The sequence below is a fragment of the Capsicum annuum genome, chromosome 10, assembly GCF_002878395.1.
Source record: "Capsicum annuum cultivar UCD-10X-F1 chromosome 10, UCD10Xv1.1, whole genome shotgun sequence".
Taxonomy (NCBI): domain Eukaryota; kingdom Viridiplantae; phylum Streptophyta; class Magnoliopsida; order Solanales; family Solanaceae; genus Capsicum; species Capsicum annuum.
Window position 1 is genome coordinate 164,917,506 of NC_061120.1, and position 18,400 is coordinate 164,935,905.

At 32.1% G+C, this 18,400-nt stretch overlaps 2 protein-coding genes across 7 annotated transcripts; one reads left to right on the forward strand and one right to left on the reverse strand.

Moving 5' to 3' along the window:
* Positions 1-1,206: 1,206 nt before the first annotated feature.
* Positions 1,207-14,339, reverse strand: LOC107845975. Of its 6 annotated transcripts, XR_007045964.1 has the most exons (6): positions 14,178-14,338; positions 12,621-12,701; positions 5,127-5,190; positions 4,534-4,660; positions 1,871-1,990; positions 1,207-1,787 (listed from the first exon to the last, which is right to left on the reverse strand). XR_007045964.1 is itself a non-coding variant. In XM_047398250.1 (5 exons), exons 1-5 carry the CDS (start codon positions 14,217-14,219, stop codon positions 1,480-1,482), a joined length of 420 nt encoding a protein of 139 aa, XP_047254206.1. In that variant the 5' UTR covers positions 14,220-14,334; the 3' UTR covers positions 1,207-1,479. The 6 variants fall into 6 exon arrangements, 4 of the variants coding, with proteins under 4 accessions (XP_047254206.1, XP_047254205.1, XP_016545982.2 ...); XM_047398250.1 differs by lacking the exons at positions 4,534-4,660; positions 5,127-5,190 and having other exon boundaries at positions 1,207-1,490; positions 1,622-1,787; positions 14,178-14,334; XM_047398249.1 differs by lacking the exons at positions 4,534-4,660; positions 5,127-5,190 and having other exon boundaries at positions 1,207-1,529; positions 1,622-1,787; positions 14,178-14,334.
* A 2,414-nt stretch (positions 14,340-16,753) lies between these two features.
* LOC124887941 lies at positions 16,754-17,579 on the forward strand. Its single transcript, XM_047397863.1, has 2 exons — positions 16,754-17,012; positions 17,160-17,579. Exons 1-2 carry the CDS (start codon positions 16,830-16,832, stop codon positions 17,496-17,498), a joined length of 522 nt encoding a protein of 173 aa, XP_047253819.1. The 5' UTR covers positions 16,754-16,829; the 3' UTR covers positions 17,499-17,579.
* The last annotated feature ends 821 nt before the right edge of the window (positions 17,580-18,400 follow it).

The window sequence follows — 18,400 nt, forward strand, 5'->3', positions numbered from 1 at the left end:
AAATAGGCTCATATAAAATATTAAGTAAATTTAACATTAAATATTATTAATTTTTTAATATACTTAGATGACTTTATAATAATTATTTAATAATTAATTAGAGATAATATAATAAAATTATGGAGAAAGCAGCTGATGAAGAGGCAGGAGAAACAGGCATGTTAACGGAGAGGTGCCTGCTTCTCCCACCCCGTTCCCTCTTATTAGATATAATATTGGGTCGGATTTTATATGGACTGGATGTATATAATATAATTTTAATATATGAATTTTATTAATTAAGTAAATGCATAAATTAAGGTTGTCACATCATTTTTCAGCTGAGAGTAATACAAAATCAGATCAAAGTAATATTTGTGATGATCAAAGCAAAGTAAAATGACTTTGTGCAATGAAAGAAAAAAAAATAACTTTTATATAATGAACACAAAGCTAAGTGACCACGAATGAAATTTACTACATATTTTCTCCTTTTCATGTTGCATCTCTTTGATTTGAAGGCAGACTTGATCGAGAAAGTTTGCTACCTTGTGTAATTATTCGAGTAGATGCATAATTTTGTCCCAATGCTTATACAATGTAGTTTTTTTTCTAATTTTGCAAAGAAAGAGAATTAATTCTACACCATATAGAGAATTAAGGACACGTTTGAGTATAAGCCCGAAATAAGCCATTACTAAAAAATATCATTTTTCCGACGGCTAATGTAGTCGGACGTGGTCGGAAAATAAGGTAGTTCTGACTGTTTTACGGTAGTCAAAATATAGCTTGTCGGAAAAATATTTTTGAATACTTTAGTCAGAAATTTCTGACTACTATAGTCGAAAACGTAGTCGGTAATTTAATAAATATTTATTTAATAATTATAAATATTCTGACTACTCTAGTTGAAAATTTAATAAATAATTATAAATCGTTCGACTGCGATAATCGGAAATTTAATAAATAATTATTTAATAATTATAATTATTCCGACTACTGTAGTCGCAAATTTAATAAACAATATTTAATAACTATAACCATTCCAATTACTGTAGTCGAAAATTTAATAAATAATTTTTTAGTAATTATAATTATTCCGACTACTTTAATAGAAAATTAATAAATAATTATTTAATAATTATAATCATTCCAACTACTGTAGTCTGAACATTAATATACATTATTTAATAATTATTATTCCGACTACTTTAGTCAAAATTTTAATAAAAATATTCACCCAATAATTATATAATTAAATCTTGCATTAGCTTACACTGCTCTCAGATTATAAACAATATAACTAATGTATTTTTTACAATAGGATCAAACACGATAAAAATTTATAAATACAACCACTTTAAAACATCCAAAACAAACATCAAATCAAATAGTTTAAACATCTGAATCTCACAACCAAAAATAAGAACAATAACTACAATCTAATTATCATCAGATTCACTATCTTCCTCATCATGAAATACTTGAGGCATGTGCTTCTTAACCAACTCCTAAAATTTAGCAAACCTGACATCGTTAGCTGCACATTGCTGCATCAATTCCACAATTTATTTTTTCATCGCTTTCATTTCTTCCATAGTTTGTAAAGTAGAAGAGGAACTGGGAAATAACGAAGGATTACTTGAGGATTGGAGAACCCCTGCCCCGTAGGTTCTACCTTTCTTTGGACCACTTACCACAACTATCCATATATGAGTCATATCTGCAGGTGATGGTTGGACCATGGTACCATCCTCTGAAGTTGGTTGGGTTTGACGCCAATCTTCTATGCTTTTTTGAAATTCTTCCTGAAAGAAAAATTATTTGTCAATATCTAAACAAGCAAAGTTGGGTAATAATAAAACAATGTATGTAAAAGTTATTATCTTACATATGCATTCTTAGCACGCATTTCGATCCAATCTTCCCTTGTACCGTTCTTCTTTTTCTTTCTATGTATCTCTTCGTAGACCTCAAGAAAAGTGGACTCTTTTCCCCTATTTTCATATTCCTGCAAAATTTTAGAAAAAAAGATAATGCAAGTATGAACTAATTGATTTCTCAAACAACCAGATGTGAATTGAAATCCAAATTCAAAAGTGGTAGAAACTGACACAATTATAGTATGCATCTCTGTACATATTGTTATGTTCTTTTTGTAAATCTAATAGTAAATGTAGCAGGTAACCACTTGTAAGACAATGGAAAATGCAGAATGATTAAGTAATGGAAATGTTTTTTTAAAAATATTTTTAAGTAAGTCCAGCTGTATAGAGTTCATTGTTTGAAAAGTCTTTATTCATAATCAGACAAATTGAATTGGTGGCAATTGACAGCTTCACACCAACGACTGCCTTATACTAAGAGTGTTACTATAAATACTTTGCTCATCGCTTCCAATTAAGTCATCACCTCTCTAACTAAACCACTAATTCTCTTCTTCTTACTTTCTGACTAACTACTCTTCCAAAGAGTGATCTATAGCCACCTTTGAGGAGCTGGAGGTGCAATTTTCTTGCTAACAATGAGGCTTCTTGATGGCGGCCCTGGCCGGGGTCATCATTTGCCACATATCTTAGTGGCATGGCAGCCATTTTGGCTGTTGCTAATATTGTTTCTGCTGACCCTTAATTAAGGGACAAAACCATCAATTCCCTCAATCAAACAACAGTTAGCTTTTTACTTTTCTCCTCTTTATACCTTCCCTACTTGAAAATTTTCTATACAGGGGTAGATATAGAAGAAGTGCTCCAATGCTACTCTTTGCTAAACAGCCCAGTTTATGTTAACATAGTTGACAGGTCTTTCATGGACATGTACACTGAGTTTTCATTTCGAAAACCATCAAGCAGTGTCAATAGTAAGTAAACCAAAATCAAGTCTTTCCTTTCACAATAAACAATTGAAGTATATATCTCACACAATCTCATTTAACATTGATGTAAACACATCTAACATCCCAAAATATCTTAAATGGAGTATGTTTCACTCAACATTAAAGGTAAAGCTGAGTACTAGTACGACTGCTATGTTTCATAACAAGGAGGATATGAGTGTTCATGAATACCTAGAAAAGTTTAAGAATGCCTTGTCTACTGTGGTTTCTGCCTATCCAAATTTATAGAAGACGTTCTATGTGACCATCTTTATTAGGGATTGAAGAAGGATATTAAGTCTATCATGGGTATTGAAACCCCTACCACCGTTACTGATGCCTTTCAACTAGTTAAGTAACATGAAAAATACCTTACACGCCAGGAACTACGCTATATGGATTAACATGAAAAGTTTTCAATAGTCAATTTTCAGGCTTGGTAGGTTGAATAATAGAAGCTAATTATCTGTGTATTTATTATATTTTGTAATAGGTAATACTTATGCCTTTTAAAGTTTGTCTAAAATCAAATAGAGTATGACTAGTCTATTAAATAGTAGAGGTACATATGAGGTTGAACATCTTTTTCCTCTTTTTGCACTTTCAGCATGGCCCTACTGCTATTTCTTTTCTTTCTTAAAAGCTAGTACTAGTAATAAAGCAAAATCAAGAAAGTTAGCCCAAACTATTAGAAAAGCAAGCTATGCACAACAGCAAAGGTGTTATTAGAAAAGCAAAAACCTCTTGGGACCTCCTTCTAAAGGGATTAAAAAACATTCCCAATTGGAACAAGAGGTTGATGATGATGACCAGAAGCCAAGGAAATACCAACAATAAGTCTATTGGCATCCAGATGATCACATTATCCCTACTTCTATATGTCCAACCTGGAAACTCTATGAGAACCCCTTCTACAATTCACAAAATCAACAATAGAACCCCACTCTTCAAGAAGAAACCAACCACACTGATCTCTAAATTCATCACAACAATAAGCAAATTCATCACCTCAATCTCCCGATATCAGCTAGAAAAATTGCAACATCTTTTTGGGATCTCACCTTTATCAGGCCCTTTATGGACTCTTATGCGATCTTCTATTTTAGAAGATTAAGTTGAACTCTACAGAGAAAGATTCTAAACTAGGTACCCACGGACATATATTTGGAAAGATCAATCTAGACACCAATCAAACATATACAGTGCAACAAAAGCATATATATTTGGTAAAAGATTAGTACTGATTGGAACATTGAACTAAACTGAACAAATCTAAAATTTAAACTAATATTATCAGTCTTCGTCGGTGGGTAGTAAAACTCATTGCACCTTCAGTGTGCAATGAGCCACCCATTTGAGATGCTCTATTTGCCTTTGCCCGTTCCCTCCTCATCCTATATTCAAGAGTATCCCATTTTTCTAAGAACTGGACCCACATATTAGCATTCAGCCAACCAGGTTTTTCCAAGTTCCTCTGGGCCTCATACAAGTGTTCTTTGATCCGTAGAGCTTCTTTCAACTTGAAAATGCATTGTATTTCATTTTCATGGCAAGAATTACATGCACACTTTGCCTTTAAAATAGTTTAATATAAAGTCATGAAATAAGTTGACGGATATAAAGGTAAATTCATCATTGATAACATACTAAAATGGTAAATTCTTTGATTTTAATGATACCATAAACTGTTTTCACATATGACTTTTGATGTCGAGTCGAATCTCATTCCAACTACCCCACGACTCCGTGTAAAATAGTTTAATTGCTTCTATAACCATATGTACGGCGCTATATGCGGGAATGAACCTGCAATAAAATTATATTAAATTATCTTAGCTTTTGAAAATTTTAAAAATTACAGAAAAACATAAGGTTTACTTATCCATTACCATTAGGGACGATAATTATCCTCCCATTGCCGTCATATTCTACTACCTCTTTAAATTTTAGAATATGGGAAGCAACTGCTATAGCATTAGACATTGTAGCACTATCAATGGATAGTGATGTTGATGTGCTAGGACCTCCAATTTTCAATCCATAAAGGCTAGGTGTGGATGATGTTGAAGGTATATATGAAGAGCTACCATGTAGACTATTATGGAGAGAAGAGGGCTGGAACTGGTGGGGAAGTGGGGCCATGAAAAATGCATTGGGTAGTTAAATAGTTGCCCTTGGAGGAGGAAGAGTATTTGTAGTAGCTGGTTGAAGAGTTGTGGTAGTGGTGGTGTTGTATATTGACTTGCGGGAAGATTATCATGTCCTTTCTTACCTTTCTTACGCCGTCCATTACCATGACCTTTTGATGCCATTGATTTTCTTTCTTTATTAACCACCTGGATTAAAAAAGAACCACCAAATTAAACAAAACAGACAACACACAGATTAAATAGTTGCAACTTCTGCTCTGAACTGGATCTAAGACAGTGAATCCCTAGGAACAATTATATAAGTCTATACATAATATAAATGTATGAACAAATTAACGAGTATTCGCCCTCTTGGTCTAGACTATAAATGTTGCCTAATTGTGTTATTATACCATTTACTTTCCTATTGAAAGGTCATTTAGATATAGAGGTTTCATTCTCAATTTAGGACATAAGAGTTGTTCCTATAAGCAAATAGTGATACTAAAAGGCAATTCAACATTAAGCAACCTCTTCTTCATCTTTACCCCCAACAGAAGAAGAAACTAGAAAAATGTAGAGAACTTTGTTTTTTTTACAAATGGATTTCCAGCTACTGGCAATTATAACCTTCTCAGCACAAACATCTTTGATAAACATCATCTAAATTTCTAACTTATTTTACTTCTTCCAATGTTCACAACTAGAAAAGATTGGAAAGATATAATTTCGTGATCAAAGGGCATTGAGAATTTAGATCACATCAGCACATATCAAAAACATTTACTTAACTGAACTTCCAATGGCACGATATTGCAGAATCTGACAGCCTATGTTCTAAGAGGAATAGTAAAATACTTGACACATTCAACCTACACAACCTTTCTTCTTTAATCGAGTTTAGGGCCAAAGTTTGTGCATATGCAAATGTGTAAACAACAAAGACGAGGGAACTTCTAATGTAATCTGTTTCTCTAGCTCAAACTTACCTCCTTGAGAATGACACCTAACATAGAAGTAATCAGATCTTTACGACAAAAGGGGTTGCTAAGATAGTATATATCCTCCACCTTCACTGCTAAGTTTGCGCGGGGTTTTAAACGGATAGAATAAAAAAAGATCAGATCTTCATGCCTATTTTATAATTAAATTCAAAGATCACATCTTTCAATTGACTAAAGTTCCAGTTATTTGAAGATTATGTAGGCCAGAAAGTGGATACTTTCAATTGCTATGTCAGCCAAATCCAAGATTATAATAAGTAAATAACTATTACTAGTAAATAGTAATTGCCATATACTTTTAAGAGATTGAAAGTTGATATTCAAAAAAATTTCAAATTGTGCTCATACAAAAATGTGTTGAGATCAAGAGTTTGAAGTTCGAAATTATGTATAAACTGCTAGATACAAGAAAGTCCCAATATTTTCAAACATTTTATGTAGGAAATTTGTTCAAATAAACAGATAAGTTGGTTAAAGCAATTCCAGCCACCCAGACAACTAGTAAAATAAATTTGGACAGAAGTATCCAAAGTTTTCAAGGCCTTCCACCACAATAATCTATATACAAATCTTAGCTCCCATTAATAACATACACACATCAAGATTGTGCTTATCATGATTACAATAGTATAGAGAACTGAGTCTTTACTATACAAAGAGGTACATGATTGAATAAATTAATACAAGATGATCAAAGTATGGAAGGTAGAAAGGCACCAGTAAGAGTTCTATGGAAGGTAGAAAGGCACCAGTAAGAGTTCTGCTAGTTCACGTTCAATAAAACGCGATATGTAACAAACTTAACTAGAAGGAATAGGTGTAGAAAAGATAGAGAGATACTAAGGTACAATGCTGCTGCCATAGTAGGCTATTTCATAATAGGTGTAAAAACCTACTATACCCGAGCCCCATCCTTTGGACACTTGCTATATCTACCAACAGTTCATCCTAACCAACTATAGCTCACATAATGACACCGAAAATCCAAAACTATTTGGGTTGGACCATATAAATCTACATTATCACGAATGCTCTTTGCACCATAATGCTTCAATACTCCTTACTAAAGGATTATCTAACGCTAGGGGTTGTCTAGTATATAGTGTTTTATATCTCTAATATGCTAAGAGTCCTCTTGTAAGCACAAATCTTGTAGTTCGTATCACCTATACAGTTTCAACCTCCATTTGTTCTGCTCGGACTCTTATATATTCTACACCTACAAGTAAACATGATTAGCTTATATAGAAGACCATACATTTTAAGTAGATTTACTTCTTTTTCGTATACTGCTTGCATACGACAGATGATCATATCTACTAATGTAACCTTACTCAAACAGTAAGACTAAATCAGCTCTTATAATTTTAGTATTCGATATTTGAATCTGAGGTTATTACCATTCAAATTATCCTGGTTTAACTGAGAAACTACCATTGCAGAAACCACATAACAAACTAAGATTGAATGAAACGAAAGATAACACTTAAGAAATCATAAATAGTAAAGACTTAGCCACCGGATAAATTTCAGACTACACCAAAGACTTCACAAATAAACAACTTGCTTTATACAAAGGAACTAGAGGAACTAAAGAAGTAGGATTTAAGAAAATACAACAAGACAAGCAAATCATGCATAGTACCAATAGTTTTACCATTGCTATTTAGTCAAACAACCAGAAATGTTCTTATTAGCACTACAAATGTTAACTAAGAAAAGACACTATATTGTCAAGAAAAATAGCAAAAAGCAGCAGCTAAAATACAATTCAAGACCTTGTTACTACACATTACTACTATTAATAACAACTCAATCCTCGTCGCTTGTTTCATAGTCATTCATCAATTCTTTCTCATTACTTATTTCATATTCATTCATCGATTCTTCCTTATTACATGTTTCATTTTCATCAAGTAACTCTTCCTCGCTTATTTCATTTTCATCAGTTAGATCTTCCTCATCATTTGTCCCGGATGTTCCTTCTCCATAATCATGAACATCCAATCTAAGTTCAGAAGGATCAAATTCTTCATATAGGCCTTTATTATGTTGCAACTCACCTGCTAATTCATCATCCATCCCTTCTTCAACTCTTGAAATATCATTTTGATATGCTACATTCAATGCATCCTCTACTTCAACTCTACCCACGGGCTTTGTTTTTATAACTACCCGCCATGCAGATTTATTCTTACACAAAGGATAAGGAGCTTAATATACTTTTTTCACATTTTGTGCAATGACAAATGGATCATAGAGTCCATACTCTCTTGTACGCTTAATTTCAACTATTTTGTACTAAGGGTGCACCTTTGTACCTAACCTAGGCGTAGGATCATACCACTTACACCGAAAGAGAACTAATTTTTTCTTTGGCCAACCAACATGATAATCGAGTTCTAAAATCTCATGAAGCACACCATAATAATCAATACCGCCATCACCTTTTACCTAAACCCCACTATTATTGGTTTTTTTGCCTTTCGAGAACTCTTCTATAGGAAATCTGTACCCATTGACAGAGTACTTAGAAAAATTTCTGACTTTAGGATCAGGTCCCCAAGCTATATCACGTAAAAATTGGCTACTAGGGTCACAATTAAGTGGATTATGAACCTATAAAAAGTTCAAAAAAAGTTAGAATTTAAATATTCATAAGATTGAACAAAAGTGTAAATCGTGTTAAATATTTAAGTTACACTTACATATTCTCTAAGCCACACTGAAAACATAGGATAAATAACACCATCCTCGTGTAAAGCCACGAAGTAGCTGTCCGACAAAGTTATGACTTTCATTAGTTAAAGCTTAGATAGACCTTGAATAATTATCCTTAATATAAATATACTCACTTATAAAAAGGTAGAACCTCAGGAAAATTTAATAATACAAGCGTTGTAGCTGACTTAAGCTCCACCTCATTCAAATATCAAAGTGGACCACCTTTCAGACTTCCTTTACCTAGTTGATTGAATATTGAAAATAGTGGTGCTGAAGAATCTGTATTGTCTCCATCATCATGCCTATTAGGTCAGTTTCTCTGACATGGTACATCATGTTCAAAATAATATGAACAAAAATAAGAGGTCTCTTTAGCCAAATAAGCCTTATATATTGATCCCTTGATTCGGGATCTGTTGTTTATGGTCCGCTTATATTTGCCAATAGTCCTGCATAGTATGATCTTTTAGATGAAATAATGTTCAATTAAAAAACATGAAGGTAAATGTTAAAAGTCAATACTTTTCAAAGAGATACATCCATCTACACTGAACAGGCCCTCCAAGTCGTGTCTCTCGCATAAGGTGAATTGGAAGATGCTCCATAACATAAAAAAAAATAGGAGGAATTTTTTGCCAATTTGCTTAAGGTTAAGAGAATGTTGATATCCATCAAAGATAGGTTCTCCTCCCTTAATGTGTTAGAACATAAATCTTTGAAAATTAAGCTTATCTCTATTATGGGCTTCCAAATTCTATCGAGCAATGCACAAAATGCAATAGGCATCAATGACTCCATGAAAATATGACAGTAATGACTCTTCATAGAGTTCAAATTTCCTTCCTTCATGTCAACACACCTGGACAAATTTGGCGCATATCCATCTGGCATTCTCAAATTGTTAACCCAATCATAAATCACTCTTTTATCCTCCAAAGTGAATGTGTAACTGGCCTTGGGCTTCTGAATCTTATTGTTTAAGTATGTTAGGTACAACTCACTGCCGATAATACTACTTTAAGTTCATCCTGGACTTCAAGTTATACTTTGTTTTGTTACTTACATCTATCACAGTATTAAATAAGTTGTCAAAGAAGTTTTTCTCGATATGTATGAGATCCAGATTATGAGGAAAAAGATTATCCTTCTAGTAATCTAACTCCCAAAATATACTTTATTTAGTCCAGTTATATGTAATACCATAACCAGGTATCTTAGATCGTGGAGACTCTATTATCTTAGGCAGATTCCTCACTCTATACCAAATTTCTTCTCGTGATAAAATTGGTGGTGGCTCCTCAAAATCAGTCTTATTCTTCATAAAATCACTAGCACTTCTCCTAAACTCATATTGAATTGGCAAGAATCGATGGTGGCAGTCAAACCATGAGTTTTTACCCTTATGTTTCAAAGTGAATGTTATTGTGTATCCATACAACAAGGGCAAGCTAACTTGCCCGCAGTTGACCACCCAGACATTATTCCATAAGCAGGAAAGTCATTTATAGTCCACATAAAACTAGCACACAATGTAAAGTTTTGTTTCATTGATACATTATATGCTTCCACACCTGCATGCCACAATAAGTTCAACTCATCAATCAATAGCTGCAGATATACATCAATCAAAACTTTTGGATTACGAGGACCTGGAATAATGCAAGTTAGAAATATATACTGACTCATCATACACAATTCAGGTGGGTGATTATAAGGAGTCACAAATACTGGCCAACATAACTATGGTATAGTTGAGACAGAAAATGGAGTGAATCCATCAGTAGATAATCCTAACCTAATGTTTCTTAGTTCACTAGCAAAATCCGAATACACACTATCAAAATGCTTCCATGCTTCTCCATCTGACGGATGACATAAAATACCAGGTGGTATTTTATGTTCATAGTGCTATCTCATATGAGGGAAAGAGCTCATTGATGCATACAACCTCTTTAACTGTGGTATAAGGGGTAAGTAATGAATCAAATTCACAGGAACCTTCTTCCTTTTGGCATGTGTGACTTCCTTATAACAAGGTTGATTACAAAATTTGCAATGTTCTAAATTTGCATCTTCCTTATAGAATAACATGCAATCTTTCTCGCAACAGTGAATCCTCTCTGATGAAAGTCCTAACTTAGAAGCCAACTTCTTTGTTGTGTAGAAATCTTGGGGTAAGTCAAGTTTATTTGGGCTAAGTTCATTCATAAGTACAATGATAGAATTCATGCCCTCTTGAGAAATAGAATAATCTAACTTAATACTCAGTAACCGAATGACAACAGATAGCTTAGAATGCAATGATCCTTTATATAATGGATGACTAGCTTCCATTAACTATTTATAAAAGTGCTTAGCCTCATCATTTGGTTCATTTTAAGCCCCTGAGTGTGTCCCAAAAGCATCCCTGACCATCTCACTATATCGTGAACTTTTAGCATTATTCTCTCTTATTGGACTTTCAACATAATTCTAAAAAGAATAATTATTAGCAACACTACTCTCTCCATGAGCTGTCTACATAGTATAATTCAACATAAAACCTTTCTTATAAAGATGTAATGTAACAGCATCTGGACTCAATAACTTGCAACACTTGCAATTCCAATAAGGATACCTAATTGTCCCTTCAGTAAGAAAATCATTAAGTGTCATTGCTTTAGCAATAAATCCAGCTACCCCATCTTTATATTCCCCCTTCAACCCCGCACAGTTAGGATAAAGTCTATTATACATCCATGTATAATCTTTATTTTCCATCTATACAAGAACGACAACAATAATAATAGAGAAGAGAAACAAAAACAAGAGAAACAAAATAATAACAGGTTTGTTTAGAGATGCTACTATGTAGTGGACATAAAACAATAATAGGTTTGTTTAGAGATGCTACTACACAGTGGACACAAGAAGAAAACTAAGAGAATACAACATAGTAAAGCAGCCAACAACGAACCTTTTGTTTCTGTCTCTACAATAATATTGTTATAGCTGGTTCAACAATCTAGCTTAGCATAATATGATGACAACTAGTCCATTCTCATAATAACACTCAATTCAACATAACTGAAATATAATACATGAGTATCATAGAAAACTAGCACTGTATTCACTGGATTATGTTTCAAAGGTTATTTCAAATAAAAACTTGGTACTAATACACAACTTTCAGACACATATCAGTTGTATCATCACACCTAGACTAGTTACAACAACAACAACCACATACCTATAATTCACATGTAAGTTGATCAACGCATGGTCACTCATTCTTAAACAGTTTTGCTAAAGCCCAAGCTACCCGTTTTCTTATCTAATATTGCACATTCTAGTGAGGTGCCTACTTGTTATTCATAAGCTGCTAAGGATGACTATTACCATCATGCGATGGATGAGGAATTATTGGATGTAACAAAATGAAAGCAACCTACGAATACACCTATGTCCAAAATTTATTAATATCTCAAAATATGCCCAAACAAAAGAAAAACACTCATCTAGTCTCTTCCTAATGTATATGCCTAATATTGTCTAAAGGTCAAAATAACTTTTAACACCACTTTCTTGAAATCAACCTATTTATTCAACAGAAAGAAAAAAAATAATCAAGTCACAAGAATTGATAAGCATATGCACAGAACTTAGATGTGATATCTGAAGTAATATGCTCATTCCTGGAAACATACCGAGAAACTTTATTTGCTTTTGTTCTGCTTATATTCAAACCCTTTTATTGTTAGGCATTATATAAGTAGTAAAACTAAAGACAACCAGAAAGGCATGGATGAAACAGATAAACTTTCGAGTTTTATATTTCTGGACCTGTTGATAAGAAAGGGAGTAATGGAATGCAAACCTAAACAGGGAGCAAGTCACGAAATAGATAACTAGCAGTAGAATCTCACAAACCTGTTGATAAGAAATGGGAAGAATGGCTGCACCACTGACTTCCAAGAAGCAGTAAGGAGTAATGGAATGTAAATCCTGGACCTGAAGGAAACACAAGCAAATGAGTCATATAGTCAGCTCGATATTGATGTCGATGGTATTCTTTCTGTCACGGCTACTAATAAAGATACAGGAAAGAAGCAGGAAATCACTATAACTGGTTCTGGCACTTTTCCCAAAGATGAGGTACACTCATCTGAAATGTTATTTCCCTTGCCGAATAGAGAACATTCTTTTGATATCACGGTCTTACCAACTTATAGTACCATATTTTCAAGATATTAGTGTGATTAAATGTCTAACAAGATACAAATTGCATTCCCTGTTCTTTCCTCGCACTGTGATCAAGTATTGTACAATAGTTTAAGTGGATTCTTAAGTTGGGTGTTAAGATCTGTGTGAATATTAATTGCTAGATAGATTAACAGCTAATTTCAGTATAATCTACTTAAGCAGGATTCTAAATCTTAATTAACGGTATATATTTGCAATACAAAGACACAATTCAAGTGTTAATATCTGATTAACAATGTAGAACTTGGATATTAATATAACCACAACTGCAAAAGATACAAAGCAATAGGAATTAACAGAAAGCACACCAGAATTTGAATTCAAGGAGACGACGAACAAAAGGGCGAAACTTGTCATTTTTTCTTTAATCCACCCCACCGATATATATATATATATATATATATAATATTCTCACTCACCTATAATTATAATAACATCACGACTAACATGAAAAGAATAAAGTCGACCCACCGAGAAGTCTTCATAAACTAGCATATGAATTATGCTTCATAATTTGTACTTGAATATAGAAAGGGCGGTGACTAACATCTGTAATCTCTACCCAAGCAAACCAAAATTCATGAGTCCAAGGCACATCCTCTAAAATATGGAAGATTTACTCTAGAATTCTTCCACCGACTATAGAGATCGAACCATGCTAAGACAACCAGATACACTTCTATTGCTGAGTAGACCTTGAAAGTCCAATGAAAACTTAAAATAAAGATTAGAAGTATTAGGAACTAATACAGACCATCCATCGAAGATTCATCAAAGTTAGTCTCTCTAACCTAAAGAAAAACTGAACCAATAGACAGTGTGTTGGCCTAATAATCTTATCGATAATATTTTCGCGGAAATAAAGCCTCAAAATAGAGACTAGCTAAAGTCTTAAACCTGAGATGAACCACTCGACTCTGATTTCCCAAATTGATCTAACTGGCAAATAAGCATTCTCTCACAAAATTTATCACAAATCTCAGTCCATTGGAGAAAAAATTCCTTGAGACTGTCATAACCCAAAACAAACTCACCTCCAAACCAATCATATACTCGATGGTTCCTAAATGTGTTATACCATAGGTTAAACATATGATTAAAAAAATCCCTAACATAACTACGAAGATTGTAAAAAATCCTATTGATATCCACATTTCAAGTAATATAGAAATATGATGTGTGTGTGCGTGAGAGAGAGAGGGGGAGAGAAAGAGGGAGAGAGACCATAACGCTGCTGTTTTGTTTTTTTCTGTGTGTGTCCGGCATCGGTGTTTCGATGAAGGAAGGCAACCACTGTTGCTTCAATGGAGTAAGCCGTAATTTAGTTTAGAGGGGAAACGAGAGACAGTGAAGTGAAAGAGCGGAGGACCACTACAGTTTAATGTATATATTTTATATAATAGTTATTTATTTAATAATTAAATATAATTTTTCGACCACTACAGTTGGGTAAAAGTTGAATATATTTAATTATTCAATATGTCCGATTATAGTAGTCAGATATATTTAATATATTTATAGAGAAGCTCTTTTGTAATGTATTTATTAATATATTTATTTTATTATTAAATATTTCAACTAAAGTAGTCAGAAATCTAATTAATAATATATTTAATTAATTATTAATTTTTTGTATAAGAATATAATTATATATTAAGTCATATATTTATTTAGTTATTAGTATTTCCGGCTATAGTAATCGGAAATATATATTTAATATTTTATTTTAATTATTTTTTAAAGAAAAATTACATTAACTAGCAATCTTAAGACATTAATTACAAGTAATAGCAATAGTTTCTCAAAATTACAACTACTAGCAAAAGTAGCAATATTTTACCTTTTTTATTAACTGGCGCGTGTCTTCCACCCATATATTTTCACTTTACTATTTTCACGCCACTTTAACTTCTGATAAACCTACTTTCACGCCACTCAAAATAATTTCAACTCCCTCCAATATCACTCTTCGGCTATTTTTTTTTTCAAAATTCGCGATTTTCTCTCATTAAATCTTGATAAACCTTCTTTCCACCTATTAAGGTAAGTTGATTTTATAGTTAATTCATTTTATATTTTTCATATAATTCTGTGTTTTAAATTTGGGGATTTTATTTTTGGGTTTAATTTTTGTGTGTTGAATTTTTTTTGTTTTTCGCTATAATGGCAAAACATGCAAATTATTCTGGTTCAGTTAGAGATATACGATCTATGAATTTTGATGAAATATCATATTTTAGCCTTGGTTTAACCCAAGATAAAAATATTAACTTGGTTTCTTCTAATATTTAGTCGGGGGGGGGGGGGGGGGTGTTATCTTACAAGAGTAAAGATCGAAACAGCGAAACGATCCACAAAGTCTGTTAAAATAATGAAACAAAAACCAGTGAGGGAATTTTTATCCCCCAAATCAACAAAAAATCAAAAATCAATGAAAAAGAGGAAGCCAGATGAAAAATCTCAATTGAAAAAAAATGCAAGTCCAGTTTCTTCTGATTATGAATCTTCATCTGAAGAAGAGAAGTTGAGGAGGTATTGTTACATTTGTAAAATTTTGTAGTATATGGACAATATGTTAATATATGTATTTTTTTATATACACTTGATAAGTTATGTACTTATTTTGACTTTCTGTCAAGATATGAAATTTGTACTTTATAATGTGAAGATATATATAAGTTATATTACAGATATGTAATTGAAAAAATTCAAGGAATTTATTACTTATAAATTTTAGATTTGTATTTATTATGTATAAGATATTTAAGATATGTATTTTTGTATTTAAGAATTGTGTAACATATTGTATTTGATAATGATAAGTTTTGTATTTTTATATGTATTCATAAGATAATTTGTATTTGTATATTTATTTTTCATTTGTTGTTAATTTGTATTTTCGACCATATATGTATATATAGAATATATATGTATTTTATATTTTAGGGATCACATCAAATGTATTTACTACTGGGTAGATATGTATTTTGTATTTTCTTATTGGTAAAATTTGTATTTTATGATCACTAATTTTTTATTTTTTTGATATGATCACAATGTATGTATTTTGATGTTAGTTATCTTAAATTTGTTCTAGTGATATATTCATATAATACATATGCTACTTTTTTGTTTTAATGTTGTAATCCAACTTTGAAGATGTATTTCTGTAAATACATATGTGGCCTTTTTAGACATATAATTGTATTTTTGTGTTTTATAGGTGTTGCACAATAAAATATACATGGCAAGAGTATTGCCCAAATTTGTACCACATATTAGTTGTCATATGGTCAACGACATTGAAGATTATATTAAGTCAATGTTAACGAAGAATCAATACAAGATGTTTTGTAATGATAGTATTTTTGATGTTTTCATGAAGAAAAAGAATTGTGTGGTGAAAGCGCAATTAGGGAGATGCATTATGTCACTTGAGACTAAGGAAAGTTCAACAAGTGACATAGTCATTCGTGCAAAAGGGCACAACTCTTCATTTTAGTCTTACAAAATTTGTTGTCGTTACTGGTTTGAATTGTCTTTCAAATATCCATGATTTTGTGTTTGATGAAGACTTTCCAAATAAAATTATTGATCATTATTTTGATGGTGCCAGATATATTCAGAAAAGGAAATTATTTGCCTGTTACTCGTAAAATATGAGGGAATGAGAATGACGAAGATGCGTTGAAGTTTGCTAATTTGTATTTTATTCATGCATTTTTGCTGTCGTCTGTTAATACTGTCATTATTCCACACCTCTATTTTGATTTGGTGGAGAATGGTCATTACAGGGACTATCCTTGGGGATCGGTTGCATATGAAGAATTAGCTAAAAGCTTGAATAAAAAGTTGAAACCCATAGGAAAGTTTTATATGCTCCATGGAATGCCACTTGCCATTCAGATTTGGTTGTATGAGTGTTGTTCTGAGGTCCCTTGTACTGTTTCTTTCAAGGTGGACTCTCAAATTCCACGTCTTTTAAATTGGAAGACAAATGCTATTAGCCCACGATGTGAATCACTTACGAAAAGTTTGCTTAATGATGCAAATGACAAGGTCAGTTTTCTGAAATCTTCTATTTTCTGTGATGTTTGATTATATTGTAAATACATTTACTATTTTCATATATGTTAATTTACAAAGTATAATTGGTCACTGATTTGCATTATTGTTGAGGTTAATTGGCTATAATGTCTGTTGTAGGTTGTTTTTAAGAATATTGAGCCAACACGAAAGGAGATTTCAACCTTTCAGATACCTAAGAAGGTTGTATCTAGAGGTGGACGTCATAAACAAGATTATGGTGATTCTGATGATGATTTTCAGGATCCTCCACGTCAAGACAAGCTTTCAATCAGCAAAAATAAATATCAAGGTGATTCTTCAAATTCACATATCAAGAAAAAGTTGAAGAAACAACCAAAAGTTATAGATCAGCATACACCAAAAAGGACTCCTCCAAGTCATGCTGTGAAGATATCTTCTGTGAAGACATCAATTTTCAAGGCGATTCAAGCAAAAGAAACAATACCTTCAAACTGAAAGACATTCTGATTCAGTCGCCTAATATGTTTTTTTTTTCGATCGCGAAGATGAAGATACTTTTATTTATAAGAAAGTGTTTGAAAAGTTTCGTGATAAGGTAATTTCTGCTTATGACTTTGGTATATTTATTTCTTTCATATCTGATTATAATTCTTTGAAATCAGGTTCATCAAGAGCTTAATGACATTCAAAATTTAGTATCAACAAGGTGTGATCAGATAATGAATGCAATAAATGAGATTAAGGTACAAAATTTCTAGTTTTATAAAGAATAATATTTAGATATATTTGATATGTTATATACATATACAACATATGTATTTATGTTTGTATAAATACATATTTAGTATGTATTTATGTTTGAATAAATATATATGTATTTATATATTTATCAGATGTATATCTATATAATCACACATACATATGCAGAGTCTTTCCTACTTGTTGGTTGGATTTTTTTTAATGTTATGTATTTATATTTTTTCAACGCGAAGAAATAAGAAAAAGACAAAAATTGTGACAAGGCTCAAATGGAGGAAGGAGATAAAAATACATCACCACATCAATCAACTCCAACAATTGTGGATGGCTTTTATAAGAATCCTGAAGGCATATTGGTAAGTAAACTTGTGTTCATTTGATGTGTTAAATATATTAGATCTGTTAAATAAAATTAAAACATATTTATTATGTAGTTGAACAAATACATATACAATACCAAACATATTTACTGTTTTAATATGCACTCACATATACATATGTAGTATCAACCTAATCAAATGTTATTTTAATTTTAATTTTTATATGTATTTAATATTTTTAACGCAAATAAACAGGATAATGATAATGAATTTGTCAAGCCACAATTGAACGAAGATGATAAGGATACTTCACCCCAT